At 40.7% G+C, this 18,501-nt stretch overlaps 1 protein-coding gene across 14 annotated transcripts in view; it reads right to left on the bottom strand.

Moving 5' to 3' along the window:
* Positions 1-3,857: 3,857 nt before the first annotated feature.
* Positions 3,858-18,501, bottom strand: part of CDKAL1 (CDK5 regulatory subunit associated protein 1 like 1) — a 612,104-nt gene continuing 597,460 nt past the window's right edge. For all 14 annotated transcript variants that reach the window (XM_070515582.1, XM_070515574.1, XM_070515583.1 and 11 more), the window contains one exon: positions 3,858-4,434. In XM_070515582.1, the coding sequence (XP_070371683.1) occupies positions 4,243-4,434 (192 nt within the window). In that variant the 3' untranslated portion in view covers positions 3,858-4,242. The remainder of the gene's footprint in view (positions 4,435-18,501) is intronic.

Consider the following 18,501-nt stretch of genomic DNA (forward strand, 5'->3'; position numbering starts at 1 on the left):
TTCTCCAAGACACATTATATTAAAATTGTCAAAAGTCAATGACAAAGAGAGAATTTTAAAGACAGCTAGAGAAAAAAGGACAGTAACCAGAAAGAAACTCCCATTAGGTTATCAGCAGATTTTTCAACAGAAACTCTACAGGCCAGGAGAGAGTGGAATGACATATTCAAAATATTGAAAGATAAAAACTGCCAGCCAAAAATACTCTATCCAGCAAAGCTATCCTTCAGATATGTAGAATAAAGGCTTTCCTAGACAAACAGAAGCTGAGGAAGTTCACCACCACCAGACCTACCTTACAAGAAATATTGAAAGAAGCTCTTCTACCAGAAATGAAAGGCAAAGTACACAAAACTTTGAGTAAGGTAATAAATAGACCCAGAAAATTGAAAAGCCATTACAGAATAGGGTGTTAAACAACTATAGCATAAAGGTTAAAGAGGGACAAAAGTATTTAAAATAACTAAAGCTACTTCAACATGGCAATAAACTCACAACATAAAAAGGGATAATTTATGACAACAAAAACATAAAAGGGGAGGAGGAAAAGGATGGAACCTGATTAGGCAAATGAAGATAAGATGTTATCATCAGAAAAAGGAGTATTTTATCTACAAGATTTGGTATACAACCTCACGGTAACCACAAAATGAAAATCTAGAGCAGAGACACAAAACATAAAAAAATCGGTAACTGAGAAAAACATCATAAAAATCACCAAACTAAAACAGCAGACAGAAACACAAGGGGCGAAAAACAATGGAGATATGGAACAAAAATGAAAGATAAAATGGGACTAGTAAGTCCTCACATATCAATAATCACCCTAAATGTTCTTTATATATATTATATTACTAAAGTAGGGCTGATCTATGCACAAGAGATAGCAGAGACAAGGTCTGCTGCAGAATTTCAAAGGTACGGAGAGAAGAAATAATGAGGAGAATGGCAGAGTTCATGCCAACAAGTGGATTGCATCCAAAACTCTCGGATACTGCTAATGGGAACGTACACTGGTACAATCACTTCAGAAAACTTTCTGGCAGTGTTTACTAAAGCTGGACATACACAAATGCCCCAACTCAGCAATTCCATTTTTAGATATGTGTTCACCACAGAAATGCTTCTATGTGTGTACCAAACACATGTTTATTGCATTATTATTCATAACAGCCAAAACCTAGAGACAATTCAAATGAAGAATGGATAAATACAATGTGGTATTTTCATACAACGGAATTCTATTCAGCAATGAAAGTGCTGAATGACTACTGCTACATACACAACCTGGATGCATCTCACAATCAATGTTGAGCAAAAGAAGGCAGACACAAAATAGTGCATGCTATATGATTCCATTTATACAGAGTTCATAAGCAGGAAAACCAATCGATGATGTTAGAAATAAGGATAGTAGTTACCTTTGAGGGGCAGAGTTAGTGGTTGGGAAGGTGCATGGGGAGCCTGCTGGTGCTGGTTACAACGTGTGTTCAGTTTTTGAAAATTCATCAAGCTGTCCTAAGACTTACGTACATTTTCCTACGTATGAAAGTTTTCATATATACAGTTTAAGAAAAGAAATTGGCCAAAATATTGAAAAAAATCTTGCTATAGATTGAAGGTTTGTATCCCTCCCCAATTTGTATATTGAAACCCAATCCCCAGTGTAATGGTGGGAGATGGGGCCCTTTGGAGGTGATTAGGTCATGAGGATAGAGCTCTCATGAATTGGATTAGTGCCCTTATAAAAGAGACCCAGAGAACTCACTTGCTCCTTCCACCATGTGAGGATGCAGCGAGAAGATCCCCATCTACAAACCAGGAAGTGGGCCTTCACAAAATACTGAATCTGATGACGTTGATCTTGGACTTCCCAGCCTCTAGAATTCTGAGAAATCTGTTGTTTATAAGCCACCCAGTCTATGATATTCTGTTATAGCAGCCTGAACGACCTAACACAGATCTCTTCATTTCCTTTTTAGCAGAGAGGGTCACATTTCAAAATACAAAAAAACTTCGGTACTAAGGGCAAACAGAGAAAGAAAATATGAGGTACAAAATGTTTACAACCGGCAGGTCAGTTGTCCCATCATGGCTGACTCTGAGTCAGAAGAGGTTAGGTTATGCTGTGGTTAACAACTCCCAAATCTCAGGGGCTTAACCCAAATTTCTCTCTTGCTCATTGACATATGCCTAGCACATGCTGGCACGGGGCTTTGCTTGTCACACTCACTAGGACACTCAGGCTGAGTGAGGGAGGCTTCCTCCTGACGTGTGCATCCACAATCACCCCAGCAGTGGGAAGAGCACATGTTTGCCCCAAAGACAGACATGACCCTGCCACTCCCATTTCATTGGCCAAAGCAGGTCACATGGCCAGGCCTAACTCCAAAGGGTTGAGAGATATGCAGTCACACTATGGGCAGGAAGGAGAGGGGCTGGAAAGGTGGCAGCACTTCTGATGACCACATTTGCTCCCATGGCTCCCAGGCTCAGTCCCGTTCAGATTCCTGTCCATCACACTCTTCTCTCCTCCCTCTGTCTAGCAGGTGGTCATGGGAAAAAGCAAGCTGGATTTCCAGACTGCTGCCACTGCTATGGTGACTGATATCATGGATCATCTGCTCCCTGCTGCAGGGCAGTGGCCTTTTAACCTTCTGCACCAAAGAGCAGAGTGAAGTTGCAGCCTAACCAGATAAGTAACAGTCGGGCAGAGTGGCGAGAATCCTGTTCTGTTCAAACAGTCCCTGAGAATCCCCATCATGGTTGGTGAGAGGGCAGAGGGGATGTCGGATGGCTAGGTGTATCATTCTCTTACAGGAAGAGAAAATGAAGGAAGGAGAGTGGAGGAGTAAAAAGGAGAGAGCTAGAGGGAAAGAAAGAAACTGATGACGGGGTGAGAGGAAAAGAGTCAGAAGGAGAAAGTAAAGAAAAATCTTTCTGTCTCCCACCAGTTACGGATGTAAAGCTTTTATGTCTTAGATAGTGTGACTCTAGGCTTCAAGTAGTATTTTCACTTCTGCCAGGTTTTGATTAAATAAGTAGCACACTGGAACCCACTCTGTTTATTAACAAAGAAATGACTGTGTATGTATCTCAAGAAAGGAAGGCCCGGGAGGGTTCTATATTCTGCCAACACTTCCCCCTCTTTCTGCTGAGATGTGCAGGGTGCACCCAAGGGGACGTTCCACCGCAGGACTCTCGAAGAGGCACAGGCATATCCTGCACATTTTAGATGTGAGTCCCGCTTAGAAGCACATACCAAGATTGGGACAAATGTAGTTAAAGTTTTGGGTTTAACTCACCAACTGATGACATAATTAAATTTTAACTTGGGTACCTTAAAAGACACATAAAAAGCTGAAACATTGTGAGACAAAAAGTAGAGCTGAGAAGGGGTATGAATTTGAAGATGAATAAAGTCCTATGGCAACCACAGGACACCTGAGTTCTCTCTATCTAAAATCCATATCTTGTATTTAATTCTGATAGTGATAAGACTTGCTTATTATGCCAGTTCCTTTTATTGTGAAAGAACTCATTCATTCAGTAAAGGCCAAGATGTCAGGGAGACATAAAAACATTTGATGTAATCGATGAAAAATGTCAGAAAAGGGGCAGAGCTTGTTTTAGCAAATGCAGTTTTGGAAAGTTTGTAGGTGCTAAAGAGGTGGGTGATTCCTCACACTTCTCAAACTGTTGCCAAGAGTCCTTTAATTGGCAGACTCTCCCTGCACATTCCAAAAGGACTTAAGTTCCAAAAATAGGTTTCTATAGAAACTTTTCAGGAACACATCTGCTGTGAAAAATAAGATGTTTGTAGCATCGGGACTCCAACCAAAGCATAAAGAGGAAGATACATTTAAAAATGTTTATTAAAGATTGAAAATTCTTCCCACATCAGGGAAAGGTGATCTGAACAGCTGTACAATTAGGTTCTGACTTGAAGCTTGAAGATAAAAAGAAAATGCAACCACTTGCATTTCTTGCTAAAAATAAACCAAAGGAGCTTAATTGAAAAGATATGCTATGGCAGCTGTTATTAGGTTTTAGGTCAAATAACCAATGGGTCCAACTCAATGTGAGACAGGGTAAGCCTCATTAAAAAGTGTGGCTGAAGAGGAGGCAGTAAGACCCGTATAAATTACTGCCCTTTGAGAACTGATGTGGATGCCTTCTTTCTTGTTGAAGATTTTAATTAGAAATGTATTCTTCTTCACAGATGCTTCATTGAGTTGTGTTTTAATTATAGACCTTGACAAAAAAAGCACAAAGAAGGGCAAACAGAGCCAGGCCCACAGACATCCTCAGTGCACAGTCTTGATGCAGCCTTTGCAATCGTAGCACCATTCTGGAACTCGCCGAGCCTCGCCGAATCGTAGCAGAGGGGCGGGATGTTGAAGTCAGGTGATTTCCAAGCCTACTTCTGAATTCCTACAAAGAGAGAAACAGAGAGGGAAAAAAAAAGATTTTAAGATGCAAACAAAGCCCTACTGTGATATCAGTCAAGTACTGAGTCCCTGGAAGGAGGTATCTTGTTTTATTATCGAGATACAATTGGCACATAACATTGTATTCATTTTAGGTGTAAAACATAATGATTTGATGTTTGCATATATTGTGAAATGATTACTTCAATAAGTCTAGTTAGTATCCATCACTGCATTTAGTTACACATTTTTTTTCTTGTGATGACAGCTTTTAAGATCTACTCTCTTAGCAACTTTCAAATATACAATATAGTGTTGTTAACTATAGTCACCATGCTGTATGTTACATCCCCAGGACTTATTTATGTTATAAATGGAAGTTTACAGCTTTTGACCAGGTTCACTCATTTTGCTCACTTGTCACCCCCCAGCTCATCTCTGATAACCACCAATCTGTTCTCTGCATCTGTGCATTTTATTTTTTAGATGTCACATATAAGTGAGATCATATGGTATTTGTCTTTCTCTGACTTACTTCATTTAGCCTAATACCTTCAAGGTCCATCCATGTTGTTGCAGATGGCAAGACTTCTTTTTTTTTTAACAGCTGAATAATATTCCACTGTGTGTGTGTTTGTGTGTGTGTATATACACGTCAAATCCTCTTTATCCGATCCATGGATGGACACAGGTTGCTTCCACGTCTCAGCTACTGCAGATGCTGCTGCAAAGAATACAGGGTGTAGGTATGTTCGACTCAGTGTTTTCGTTTCCTTTGGATAAATACTCAAAAGTGGAATTGTTGGATCGCATGGTAGTTCTATTTTAATTTTTTTTAGTAAACTCCATACTGCTTTCCATAATGGCTGCACCAATTTACATTCCTAGTAACAGTGTATGAAGGTTCTTTTCTCCACATCCTTGCCAACACGTGTTATTTCTTATCTTTTTGATAATAGCCATTCTAACAGGTGTGAGGTGATATCTCAGGGTGGTTTTGATTTGCATTTCCCTGATGATTAGTGATGTTGAGCATCTTTTCATGTACCTGTTGGCCATTGCATGTTATCTTTGGTGAAATGTCTATTCAGATCCTCTGCCAATTTTTTAATCAGTTTGTTTTTTGCTGTTGAGTTGTATGAGTTCTTCATATGTTTTGTGTATTAACCCCTTATCAGATGTCAGATACATGATCTGCAAATATTTTCTCCCATTTGGTAGGTTGCCTTTTCATGTTGTTGGTGATTTCCTTTGCTGTGCAGAAGCTTTTTAGTGTGATGTAAGGAGCTATAATTTTCTTGCTCCTTCAACACAGGCACATTCAAACACCCACCCTGGGCCAGGTGGCCCCAAGTTTGGTATAAGTCACAATTCCTTTCTTTGAAGGGTCAGACCAAGTTCATGATTTTCCAGAACATACACAAACTCTATGAGAGATAAACAGTGTTTATGGAGAATCAAGGCAGAATTCATGAAGGGTAGAATTTATGTAGAGCTGAGTCATATCACAAATATATCTAACGTTTAGAGATACAACCATATCTACTCAGAGAAGGAAGAATGACAGAGATTCTCAGCTGGAGCACTGTTGCAGGAGCACTGCCCCCAACTCTCAGGGGGACCCTGAGTCTGGGTAGCTAGAAGGACCCTTCCCCACATGCAGCCACCTCCATTTACCCTGCCATATAACCACTTTCATTTTCCCTGTGAGCCACACATGGACAAAGTTGGGAAATCCTGCTTGGGTGGAGCATGAGGAGCTGGGCGACATGGCTGCACTCCTTTTTAGGTGGTCTCTGTTCCCAGATGCTTTTTAGCAGGTGTGAGGAGGAGCGGACAGGCAGCACGCGGCTACTCTCACGGTGGTTCCAGTGTTTCAAAGCGTAACTTCAGTTCCATTATAGAGGATTTCCACCTGTTGTTCAGGCTTTAGAATCAGTGCCTCCTGTGGTGAATCGTGAGCAACGTTTTGAGAGGTGGAGGTGGGTGTGGGGAAGGGGAACACTGGATGGAAGGAGCAACGTGGGGCAGGAGGGGCAACCAGAGGCAGCGCAGCGTAAGGCACATCTGTGTAAGAACCAGAAATCCACGGCAGCACGAAACGCCTCTGAACGACCATTTTACTTTTCTTCTTCTTCCCTTGCAAGCACTCTAACAATCTCCTGGTGACACCTTGGGCCTGTGTGTGAGAAGTGGGGACTTGCGGCTCACCACACAGAACCCTGGAACTGCGCTTTACAGAAGGTGACGCTGGCAGGAATGGGTAGGGGGATTGAGGGCAGGGCAGAGAATGGGGGTAGAGAATCCAGTGGCACGTTGTGGTGACAGATGAGGCGGGAGATGGTGAGGACCTATGTGAGGATGACGGCAGACGCATGGAAAGGAGGGAACACGAGACGATGTAGAATCAACAGGATTTGAGTGCAGGTGAGTAGGAAATGAGAGGGACAAAGAGTAGGATTGGGGAAATGGAAATAACTTCCACAGCCCAATTTCCACCGATAGATGTGAAAGAATTCTTGCTTTGACTGTAGGACACTAATTGCAAAATTAATAAAGCTGTTAGCTGCAAAAATAAATCTCTCAACCTCAGCAGCAGCCAAACCATTATTTATTTCTGTGCTCCTCAGGTATCTGGGCCGACATCCTGCTGGTGTCCCTGCACTGGGAACCCTCAACAAGGAGGCACACAGCTGGACGTCCTCCCCACAGCGGAGGGGACAATGGCTTGGAGCTCAGTGGTGCACCCAACGTGCCCCCGCCCTAGGAAACTGCTCTCTTGCGAGACGGGCTTTCTGTGTATATTTTAGAGCTGGGAATACGTTAACCAGCTTTCATTTTGACCGATTAAAAATAGTTTCAAGGTCTTAAGGACAGCACTCATACAGATATGGCAACCTTGGGAAAGAATGTGCTCCTTTTTCAGCTGAAATGACAGAAGCCATGTGAGTTCTTCAAAAGCAGTGACGCTGCCTAATTCCTCTCTGGGTTCTTGGTACCTGCACAGCTGCAGGTCTTGAGCAGGTACTCAGTAAATACTTAGAAATGAATGAGTGAATGAATATGAGGGTGTGTATTCCAGATGAGATGTAACCAGTCAAAAACATGCTTATCTATGTCTCTGGCGATCAATGTGTCCTGTGATATATTCAGGGCACCATCCTACATGAGTCATGAGCTGTTGCCTCTAGCAATTAAACCATCACTTCTTTAGTTTGGGTTTTCAAGACCAGAACGAAGAGGCTGATTAATTTCTCCCCTGCCTGAGTTCAACATTTTTGAGAAGCCAATGAAGACCACAGACTGTTCCCCAGAAAAATGCGGAGGTGCCCACGTGCATACACACACAGCCCCACTCATACTTCTGCATTCTATTTCAGGAGGTTCACAGACAGCCTCACCCAGGAGTGGATCCAGATATCACGGGGCCTGAAGCTTTCTCTTTAAGAAAAATAAATATGAATACAAAATTATTTGAGGTAGAGGGCCTTGGAAGAAGCCCCTCAAAGTGAGAGGCCCTAAAACGTAAGCTGTATTAACTTCAGGAAAAAATCCCCCTCTGTTCCACCCACAGTTCTGAATGCTGGACCTTGGTTCTGTGCCTGCAGTTCAAGAAGCTGTCATTCAGTGATCAGTGATGCCAGGCCAGGGGTCAGGCTGACCCAGGCAGGACTAGTGAGTCCTAAAGCGTAAAGCATTTGGTTGAGTTTATAACACATGCGGCTTCACAAAACTGCAGCACAGGTAACATGACTGTCCTCTCAGCCTGAAAAAAGTTCTTTGACTTTTTTTTTCTTGAGGAAGATTAGCCCTAAACTAACATCTGCCACCAATCTTCCCTTTTTTGCTGAGGAAGACTGGCCCTGAGCTAACATCTGTGCCCATCTTCCCCTACTTTATATGTGGGACGCCTACCACAGCATGGCTTGCCAAGAGGTGCATAGGTCCACACCGGGAATCCGAACCAGTGAACCCCAGGCTACCAAGCAGAAAGTGTGAACTTAACTGCTGTGCCACCAGGCCGGCCCCAATCCTTTGACTTTTGATGACAGTTTCACAAAATTTCTTCTCTTTCTTCCAAGTTATTTGCCATAAAATTTTGCTCAAAATATAAAAGTTACCTATTAAACTACCATAGTGGATTATTGTTGGTTGCAATCGACTTAGTCATTCTTCCTTGGGTATTACTTTTTCCCCTCCTCCCCTCAAACACCTCAAAAACCTGTGAACGTAACTGACACATAGAAAGTATTTTGGCGCTGAGCCGCCCTCCTGTTCCTAGTGGACAAGCCTACATCACAGAATCTCATGGGGAGCAGCAGCTTGCACATGCAGCCGCGAGCGGCCCACCTGACCTGCCACTCTGCCCCTAAGATCAAGGTGGGAGCCTGACAACAGAGCGGGAGAGGGAACGGGTAGCTTGTCTCCACCATGCTGTGCTTTTATTATCCTCACCTTTTACCAAGTCAAGATCTTGATTAAAGGAGTCTGATGACATGTTTTTAAATATAAGATGGAAAAAAAGTTTCTCAGATGACAGAGTAATCAGTAGGCAGCTAACTTTGTACATTTCAGCTGTCACTACCACTGTGATACTGACGGAAAAGTAATTTAGAAACACAGAAAATAAAAGGACTTTCTCATAAAGCCCAAGATGCTCAAACAGCGAAATGTACAACTACAGCAGATTTCCACACAGTTAGAAGCAGTATTCAACAACAGAAAGTAATTTCATAAAGAAATTACATTTCTATAATGTAATGAAAATAAAAACTGCTTATACATGAAGTGATGACAAATAATCAATAGTAAGATAAAAGTTTACATACACACACACAGAACGATATCATTGACTTTAGAGAAAAACTTAGTATGGTTGATAGTTCTGGAAAGTAAGCAGAAGGCTTGAACCTTCCCTAAACCTCTTAAACATTATCAAACATTATCAAAGTTATTAATCCCTGAAATTCAAGATGCACTTGCATCTCTATCACACACCAAATATGAGAAATTTTATTGTTTACTAAAAGCTAACCAAATGTCAACTCTCAGATTTACAATTTTTAAGGAATCAAATTCCATTTAGAAATGCCTTTTTCAAAACAGACAGAAATGTGAAACAAGGCAAGATATGACCTTTGTTCAATCAAAAGGATCCATGTATTTATCCAGTTATGGCAGATGAAGGACACACTGAGAGAACATTAACTTTAAGATGGGCTTTTTTCCTCCTTGTAAATCTCACTTAATTAATAACAACAATAATTATTATTATTATTATATATCATATATTATTATAATTATATATTATATATTAATATTACAATATTATTATTGTTAATAATTATTAATAATTTCTAAATATATTTACTTGCTAGTTCTTAAACACATTCTACTAATTTGAAAAGTATAGCTTATCAAATCCTATTAGTGTAGTAAACCTGTTAAAGTAGAACAAATATATATACCAAAAAAAAAGAAACACTCAAAACAAAAACAACTTAATGTTCAGAAACTTTAGGGATCAGAATGGAATACTACTCAGCCATAAACAAGATGAAGTCTTGCCATTTGTAACAATGTGGATGGAATTTGACAGTATTATGCTAAGCAATATAAGTCAGACAGAGAAACCCAAATACCCTGTGATTTCACTCATATGTGGAAGATAAAAAATAATAACAACAAATACACATATAGACACAGAGAACAGATTAGCAGTTACCAGAGAGGAAGGGGGGCGAGGGGAGGGCGAAAGGGGTAAAAGGGCACATGTGGACGGTGACAGATGGCAATTAGACTTTGGTTGGTGAACATGATGTAGTCTACACAGAAATCGAAATACAATGATGTACATCTGAAATTTATATAATGTTATAAACCAATGTTACCTCAAAAAAAAAAAAAAGAAAAAAAGACAAACAAAGATGGTAACACTCATCTATCTTTAATTATTTCCCCCTCCTCTAGCAGTTACATGTATATCATTGGGAAAGGAAAGAGGCCTTTAACCTGAGCACATTTAATGCCCTGAGGACAAAGGAGCCCAGTTCCAGTAGCAGCTCTAATCCCAGCTCCAGCTGAGGATTCTTGGGCAAATGATTTATTCTCTTTTTGTCTCCATACAAATCACATGTAAAATGGAGATACTGTTAGTATTTGCACATCATGGGGTTGTTATGAGGATCAAATGAAATGTATATTAAGTGTCTTGAACATTTAAAACTCAATTAAGATGAAAATATTCCATGGTATTTTGTGGTTCCAATGGAATATGCAAACTGCCTGAGACAATCTCTTGTAAAATTACAAAGTCACTTTTTCATTTGCTTTTCAAATATGATTAGCTGATTTAAGCTGTTTTTGTTCCTTATACACATCATCAGGAGGCACATGGTATAATGAACTAGTGCGGGTTTCAAATCTGGCAGACCAAAAACTGAAGCCAAGTTCAGACATTTATCTGCTGTGTGACCTTGGGCAAGTGGCTTAAGCTCTCTAAGCCTCATTACCTCTTCTGTGGAGTAGGGATAACAAGATCCACCTTAAGATGTTGTTGAAAGGGTTAGAGATAATATGCCTGGAGTCCAAGCAGAATGCCTGGAATACATGTTTAAATAAAGGGCTACTATTGTGTTACACTGCAGGAGCATGGATTGGAAAACAGAGAAGGCCAGAGCCTCCCACAGCCCTTATCAACAGTCCAGAGATGAGGACGTCCTGTGCTGGATAGCATCCTCATAAGCACGAACCCATGAGCGAGAAGCTGAGTGAAGTCACTGTCCCTTACTTCCTGGGCTCAATCTACAGAGGGAGCCTTCTGGAAAGGCTCTTAACTAGAATCATCCCATATAACAAGAGAAACTTGGATTCCACAATTTGTGAAGATGGATTCAACCATCAGATGTGCCAGGCGCCTATTTTTAAATTGACTTTTTCTTCACTATCTAATAGGAAACTAACAAAAAAAAAACCCAAGAAAAAAGTCACTGGAAATCCCACAACTTTACATAAAACCTTTCTGCCCTTGCTCTGCACCTTGCCTGAAACAACCGTCTTCCCTCTACCCATTCTCCATGCCAGGCCTCCTCATTTTCTCAGGCCTCAACCAGTGTGCAGCCCCAGACAGGTTAGGTGCCCCGCTCTGCAGGCTGCGCGTTCTGTTGGCTGGCCCTCATCAAGCGCTTGTCAAGGGTAGTGAATAGCCTGTCTACTCCTATGTGATGCTGTGTGTGTTCTTTCAGAGCAGAGCTGACCTGACTCTCCAGTGTATGCCCAATGCCTGGCACCGAGGGGGGGACAGCGTCAGCTGAAAGAATATTTGCATTTCTACTTGCTCCTTAGTACTATATATTTAGGTTTTATATGGGTACAAATAGTCTTTCCATATGAATTGCCATGTACCAATTCTTGTTTTTCTTATTAGATTGTCAGGTAAATAGGATGTCGAGTCAAACACCATCAACAATACACAGTATAAATACAACAGCATCGTTGGGGAAAAAACCTAGCAGCAGAGAAGTAGCATGGTATATGAGTTTCCTACTGCTACTTTAATAAATCACCAAAAACCTCAGATCTTAATACAAATTTATTCTCTTATAATCCTGGAGATCAGAAATTCTAAAATCAAGGTGACGGCAGGGCTGCATTCTTTTTCGGCAGGTCTAGGGGAGACTGTTTCCTTGCCTAGCTTTTAGAGGCTGCCTGCATCCGTTGGCTTGTGGCCGTTTCCTCCATTGTCAAAGCCAGTAGCACAGGCTTTTTTTAGAAGGACCCTTATGATTTACAGTGGACCCAGCTGGATAACCCAAGATAATCTCCCCATCTCAAGATCTGTAACTTGATCACATCCCTGAAGTCCCTTTTGCCATGAAAGGTACCACATTTGCAGGTTCCTGGGAATAGGATGTGGGCATTTTGTGGTGGTGGTGGGCAGGGCAATATTGTGCGTACTGCTCATGGCATATCTGACCCCCCAAGTTCTCATTATCCCAGCAGAAGATGTGCTCAGTTCAGGCAGAGCTGAACTAGCTGCACCAGAGAACACACTGCAACAGAAGCCTATCGCTCTACACGTTTACAGGGAAAGGGGCACAGGGCGCCTCCTGGGGACTGCATGCCTGGCTGGCCATGAAGCGTCCTGGTGGAGGAAGGCAGGGGCCCTCCAGGCTCAGCCTCTGCTACCGCCTTTTCCTTCCTTTGAGCTAACGCAGACCTACCAAGCCAGCTGCTTGAAAGAAACTGGGCCTCCAGGGCCACCGATATTTGTCCCACTCATAGCTCTTTCAGCCAAAAGAAATAGGGACCTAAAGGAGAGGGGACCTAGGAGGTAGACACTCAATGTTCTCTGAAGGGAGATTTGCATCTCTACTTGTTCCTTTGAATTCTATCTTTATATTTTCATACAGTTGCAAGTATTCTTTTCTTGGGACCTGGATGGGCTTGGCCTTCCAATGGAAGGAAGACATGCCCTTCAGAGGCCTTCCTCACAGTTTCTCCTCCTTCTCAGCAGGAATGTTTATAAATTGTAATCTGTGATACAGCCACAGAACCAGAAGCATAAGGACCTAGCAAGAATGGTGGAGGACAGGCTCTAAGCAAAAATACTAAGTAGAAGCAGCAATATTTATGGAATGTTCACTCTAAGTACTTAAATGCATTTTCCCTTTTAGTCCTCCCAACTTCCCAGGGAAGGCATTAACATGAGTTAATCCCAATTTTAAGTACTCGTCCAATTTAGAGGGTAGGTAGAGAGGGTGAGGCAGATAAGAGGCTTGGCTTTAGTCATACTAAGTTCAGCCTTGGTAGTGACGTACCAGAGATGCATCTATAAATGCAATATAAAGAAATGAGAAACACCACGGCACTGCATAATTTTAAAATGACTATCAGGATCAGGATTCTCACCAAACAGACTTCATCCACTTTACTTGCCACTGCATCTCATGGAGGTGATGGTGTTATTTTGTGTTTCCCTACAGAGGCCATTCCAGGAAAGCCACCCTCAGGTCACGCAGAGACATTTCACGCTACCAGTCTTGCAGTTCTGAGCCATGTCGAGACTTTGTAAATGTGACCTGTAGATGGCATAATGCTGGGTTTTCTCTGAACACACAGGCAGGCGCCCACATGCACACATACTTGATCTGCTCACATTAGAACATGTTGCAAAATGTGTTTTAATGAGGAACAGTTGGTATGGTTCTGCTCAAATAAAAGATATCCCTGTAAGAGAGTTGCCACCTGTCTTCCCATCTTGCAGTGCAGCTTCTAAATGAGTTCTTCTGTCCCTGACACCTGCAGGTGTTGCCAGGGCCCTGTAATGGCATTTCACGTGCCAGCTCCCTTCCTTGGGATGACAGACAACCTCGTCCCTATGCTTCATGTCATTACCAGATACTAGGACATACAGCCGATTAAGGGTGCCAAGTTACCTTTCTCCACTCTTCTTCTAGACATTCCTCAAATTGGGAACATCTTCATATCGTATAATTAGGAGTGCCCAATTATCTCCAAACCAGAGATATTAGTATTTTCTAGTTCTTAAAGTCTAAAAATGTTATATGCATAGTCCATTAGCATTATAGGTACACCCACATGGAATAGGATCAACAAATTAAACTTGGAATCAATTATGCCTTTTCATTTATTCAGGGAGAACATTTACATTTTAAAACCTCTGCCTCAGAGTTACATATGACAGCACAGTACTGTCAGCCTTTTATCACATTTGGGCACGAGCAATTCTAAATCAGCCATAATTCATATGTAATTTTTCCCTCCTCCTCTCACCTCAAATGTATAATTGCTATTAGGTCATTAAAATTGCAAAGAAAAAATTTTAAACTGAAATATACACACACCTAAAAATCACTATAATCCTGGTTTTTTTATCTTATTTTGGTGACAGAAGAGTAAACACAAGCCGTTGCTAATAAGCCCAAACATAAATTATTAAACTATCTACCGTATGATCAAATGCATTTCAGATTATATTCTGAATTAATTTTGCCTTGACGTCCACCCAAGGAACACATCTGATGTGCCCCCCTGCATGGTCGTGGTGATCCCTCTCTTTCAGGATGCCCAAATCTCTGACTTGAGTTGTGCCAAATGAAAGAAAGAGATGATCATATCAAAAACCAAAGCTCGGCATCCACCACTTACCTAAACATTATTTTCTGTAAGATCACAATTCATCCGACTCAAGTGATGTGAAAACAACTCTTAAGCTCTGAACTTTTTAATGGATTCACAATATTTCCTATGTGTAAATTTTTCTCATGCCTCCAAGACACTTTTAGAGCTTATAGTGGAAGCAAACAGGGATGAAGAAAAAATCGTTTGATAGCTTGTAACTCAAGATAACTTAGAGTTTAGAATTTTTTTTTTTTAACATCCGAGCCTGAACATATGGCCTATGCGGAAAACCTATCGAAACCAAATATGTGATCAATGCAAGGAAATTATGTTAAAATATACATTATGCAGTGCAGTATACTATCAGAAAAGAACCTCAAAATCTCCTGATTTTGTAAAGTTTGCTTTGAATACAAAATTATCTCCATATCTGAAACCTGTTTCTATCATAATTGCATTTTAATCCTCAAAAATATAAACTTAAGGAAGCGCTTCTTAATGTAAACATACCTGATGCAAACTGCTGGATTAGTTCCTGATGACAAAGAATGAACAGAGGTGGCTGCTCAGTCTCTGTAAGGCGTTCTCCACCACCCAGGTGTGGCCTTCTATCTGAATACCTTCATCTTTTTTAACCTTCTTAATCTTTCTTTAACATAGCACCAAATATCCATTCAAATGGCTTGCACTTTCCTCATTTTTGGCTTGTTACATTTACCAAAATAAGCAGGTGGAGTGTAGGGTGGAAGAATTTGATCTAGAATTAACAACAGTATAAAAATCTTTGCCTATAGTAATGTATTGTCATTTGTTTGTACATAAACTCTTGAGTTCTACGAAAAGCTTTTTTTAGAACCTTTTTAGTTCTAAAAAAAGCTTGAGAGGTTGCCCAAGCTTTGCTAAAAGGTATGTTATCAGAAGTATGGCATCTTAACTGGAGATCCATTTCTTTTTACTTCTTCATTCTTATTTAAATTTTTTCCTCCAAAGAGAAGGCACACAGAAAAGGTTTTCTTACTAGCCAAAATTAAGGAAAACCCAAGTTATTTATTTACTGTGTCAAAGTTTGGAAATCTAGAACTTATGTAAGTCTCTCTTCTGCTAACTAAATATCAGCCACAGATGTATAGACAAGTATACACACACACAGGCACATGAAATAAAGAAGGACCAAGAGGCTCACTTAGAACTATGGAGTCTGTAATCACAATGTTCATGATAGTGGCAGAAATCTGAACTCATCTATTCCAAATATTGGCTGGAGATAAATAATACAAACTAAAGCTGCTCCACAGGTGTGGCAAAGCTGAAGAAAGAAAAAGTGAAGTGGGTCAAGATGCTTTACTGATGATGAAGTTTTTTTGATAATCTCTTCAACCACAACCCAAACCATCCTCATTCCATGGAGTGTAAACAGGAAGCTGTGAACTAGGATGCTGATGAACATAACAATTGGGTGTATTAAAGTTAATCTTCAAGTAATCAATTCAACTCAAAATAATTACTCCTAAGGATTTCTTCCAACTAGGTAACCATGAGAATGTGTTGGAGGATGTTTGTGTTTTAAAGGAAAAAGCAGCCATGTGTGATGTTAACTGCCATTACAACGCAACCCTCTCATCCTGTTCTAAGTATCATTTTCAGTGACACTGGAAATATGGTTTCAGCATCATTGAGCTCCATGAACTGCATAAAATGAATAAAGGAGACGGCAGGTGCTTTGTTCTATCTCAGAGTCTCATAAACGATGAGCTAACATGTAAAATGTTTCCTATAGATGACCAGGATGGTTATTCAGCTTGGAAAATTCAGATAAACTAGCTAAGAAAAATTACATGGTACATTCTTACTATAATTACATTAAACTCAGCCATCTGAAGAACGCTCACATTTCTATCTATTTTCCTCTCACTTTCAAAGGTCCATTATGTGTTCCTCTAAAAATCCATTCCAAGGCATGCCCCTTTTCCCTTTCTATTTCGAATATGGGTAATTTTTAAAAAGTAAAAAATAATGATCCTATCAAAAGTCACTTAAAATAATGGAGAAGATTAAGAAATTTAATTATTTATATCACTATAAAAGCATAGCAGGCAGCCTCTAAAATGGCCCTCAATGATCCTTACCTCCTGGTATTCACATCCTTGTGTAACACTTTCCCCTTGACTATGGGCTGAGCTTACTGACTTGTTTCTCATTAATAACACTTGACATAAATGATGGGATGCCACTTCTGAAATCAGGTTACACAAAACTGTGGCTTCCACGTTTCTCACTCTCTCTGCTTCCCTGTTCTGAGGGAAGTCAGCTACCATGCTGAGAGTTGCCCTATGCAGAAGCCCACATGAGAAGGAACTGAGGGAGACCTCTGACCAACAGCCAAAAAGGACTAAGACCTTAATCTACAACACATGAAGAACTGAATCCTGTCATTACCACACAGGTGAACTAGAGAAGCAGATCCTCCCATAGCTGACCCTTCAGATGAGACTGCACTCCTAGCTGACATCTTGACTGCAGCCTCCTAACAGGTATTGAGTCAGAGGCACCCAGCTAAGTTGTGCCCAGATTTCTGATCCACAGAAGCTCTGGGATAATAAATGTTTATTGTTTTATGCTGCTAAATTTTCAGGTAATTTGTTACATAGTAACAGATAACTAATATAAAAAAGATGCCAGGTAGAGGGCTAGAAACCGATTCACACATATGTTGAAACATGATGAATAACAGAGGCATTGGAGACCAGTAGGAAAGATGGACTTTCAATAAAATTTTCTGGAACACCCGATTATACACACATAAAACAATGAAATTTGACCCCTATCTACCATGCTTAAAAATCAATTTCAGGTAGATTGATTACTTACTTGGGAATGGCAAAACCAAAAAAATTTTAGAAGACAGTATGGGCAGAAAATCTTTCTCACCCACAAGGTAGGGAAATAATTCTTAAATCACAAAGATAAAGGAAGTTCTAAAGGCACCAAAGAGAGGTTAAAAGACAAGCCACAAACTGGGAGATGACACTTGCTTCACACATAGCTGACTTTAGAATATATAAAGAAATCCTAAAAATCAATAAGAAGGTATCATCAATAAAAGCAAATGGGCAAAAGACCTACACAGAGTCTTTATTGAGGAGGAAATCTAAATAAATATATACAGGAAACCAATAAATATATAAAAATATGCCAACCTCATTTGTAATTAGAGAAATACAAGTTAAAAACACAATGAGACACCAATTCACATACACCAGGCTGGCAAAAAAATCTCTGCCAATATCAAGTGTGGGTGAGAACGTAGAGGCACCAGACCATCTCGACACTGCTGCTGGTGATGTTCTAAATTAACCACTTTGGGAAAGACTGGGGCATTATCTAGTGAAGCGGAAGCCGGGCACACCTCACAATCCAGCAGTTCCACTCCTGGGTGTGTCACGGACACTAGAGAAATCACTGTAGGCACATGCCAATCTCATGTCCCCATCATGACTTACGTGATTTAAGTGAGAAGCTCTAGCAGGGTTTAGGCTAGAGAAGAGGGCGGGGAAGGGGTTGGCCAAAGGTACAAAAAGTAGCCCCAGGATGTGGGGCTGACACTTGATGAAAACATGAAGTCTCCAAGCTGTCTCCCTAACGACCTGTCTCTTCTCTTTGATGGGCCCCAGTAACTACCTCCCTCTTCTCCTTTAGCACTTCTCCTTTTCCACCTCTCAATTCCTAAGGTGTTCCCCCCACCTTTTAAAAAATAACTGGCCAATGTGGAAAACAGAAGGGACATAAACAGCCACTTAGTTGCCAAAACACGTATCCTCACTTTTTACTTGGACTCTATGGGATAAGATCAGTCCCCGTATTAGTTTCCTATTGTTGCTATTGCTGTTGTAACAAATCACCAGAAACTAAGTGGCTTAAAACAATACAA

The sequence above is a fragment of the Equus asinus genome, chromosome 8 (assembly GCF_041296235.1).
Source record: "Equus asinus isolate D_3611 breed Donkey chromosome 8, EquAss-T2T_v2, whole genome shotgun sequence".
Lineage (NCBI taxonomy): Eukaryota > Metazoa > Chordata > Mammalia > Perissodactyla > Equidae > Equus > Equus asinus.